The 1,162-nt window shown below is 61.7% G+C and overlaps 1 protein-coding gene across 1 annotated transcript in view; it reads right to left on the reverse strand.

The window, feature by feature from the left end:
- Positions 1-1,162, reverse strand: part of POLD1 (DNA polymerase delta 1, catalytic subunit) — a 17,122-nt gene that overhangs the window by 13,345 nt on the left and 2,615 nt on the right. Inside the window, exons 3-4 of the mRNA XM_007957644.1 lie at positions 184-336; positions 9-103 (exon numbers count right to left, since the gene is read on the reverse strand). Coding sequence (XP_007955835.1) covers positions 9-103; positions 184-336 — 248 coding nt within the window. The remainder of the gene's footprint in view (positions 1-8; positions 104-183; positions 337-1,162) is intronic.

Raw genomic sequence — 1,162 nt, forward strand, 5'->3', positions numbered from 1 at the left:
GCCAGCACAGCGGGCCCCGAGAGCTCCTTGCCCCCGCGCTGGTCCCGGCTGATGGCCGCATTCAGCTCCTGCTGCAGCTCCGCCAGGTGCTCGGCCCCAAACCCTGGAGACAGGAGGGCGAGTCAGAAGTCACGGCGCCTCCAGATGCCACGGGCGCAGACGGGGAGCTGAGGGGCCGCTCACCGGGGACCGCCGGGGTGTAGAAGTAGGGCGCGAAGCCGTGGATGTGGCAGCAGACGGACACGCCAGCGTCGGTGACCCCGAAGGCGCGGAGCACCGGCACGGAGCCGCGGGAGACCGGGGGCGTCCCAGGCAGAGGGAGGGGCCTCGCGGGGCCTGCGGGTCACAGGGTCAGGACGTCAGGTAACTAGAGTCATAGCTGGCTCCCTTCTCTCAGCAGGACCGTCGTGGGCTAAACACTGTCCTTAGCTGCCACCCAGCCGGCTGCGGCTCACTGCCATGCCACCACGCCCCGGGAACCAAACACCGGCCCGTCCTGTGCCAACCCCGTGACGTCTCCTGTGCTCCAAGAGGACTGGTGGTGCAGGGAATTACTTATAGGGCTCTTCCAGCCGTGGTCTTAAGGAGCTCTGGTGGTGCAGTGCCTAAGGCATGTGACTGCTGACCAGAAGGCTGCAGGTTCAAACCCACCAGCCACTCCATGGAAGGAAGACCGGGCAATCTACACCCGTAAATATTACTGCCTTGGAAACCCAGTGGGGGTCGTCACTAAGAATCGGAATCGACTGGATGGCAATGGGTTTTTTTTTTTTTTTAGCAGTGGTCTTTGTAGCTCCCACTAGATGACTGGGGGAGACTATGCAAATGTGAGGGGCTGTGGCCCACCAACGGGATCGGATATTTTGTTAATGAAGTAAATGGGGTACATTTACTGTTGTGCGGGAGGGGCCATGCAAATAAGGTGTGTGGGACCCTGACAAGGGGATTGGTCAGTGTTACCATCCACCAGGCGTAACATGAGCCCCCCCACAGGCAGAAAGGGGCATCTCACTGCCATCCAGAGAAGAGCCGCGAGTGGAGTGAGCCCTTGGACCAACATCCCTGCGCTAAGACGGCACAGAGCGATGGGAGAGGCGGCAGAACTGAGACCGCCACGCGACAGGGACGGCCTTCCCGGCCCACGGAGCAAGAGCTGAGTGTC

Source organism: Orycteropus afer, unplaced genomic scaffold (genome assembly GCF_000298275.1).
Source record: "Orycteropus afer afer isolate SDZICR_OR568_19922 unplaced genomic scaffold, OryAfe1.0 scaffold00766, whole genome shotgun sequence".
Lineage (NCBI taxonomy): Eukaryota > Metazoa > Chordata > Mammalia > Tubulidentata > Orycteropodidae > Orycteropus > Orycteropus afer.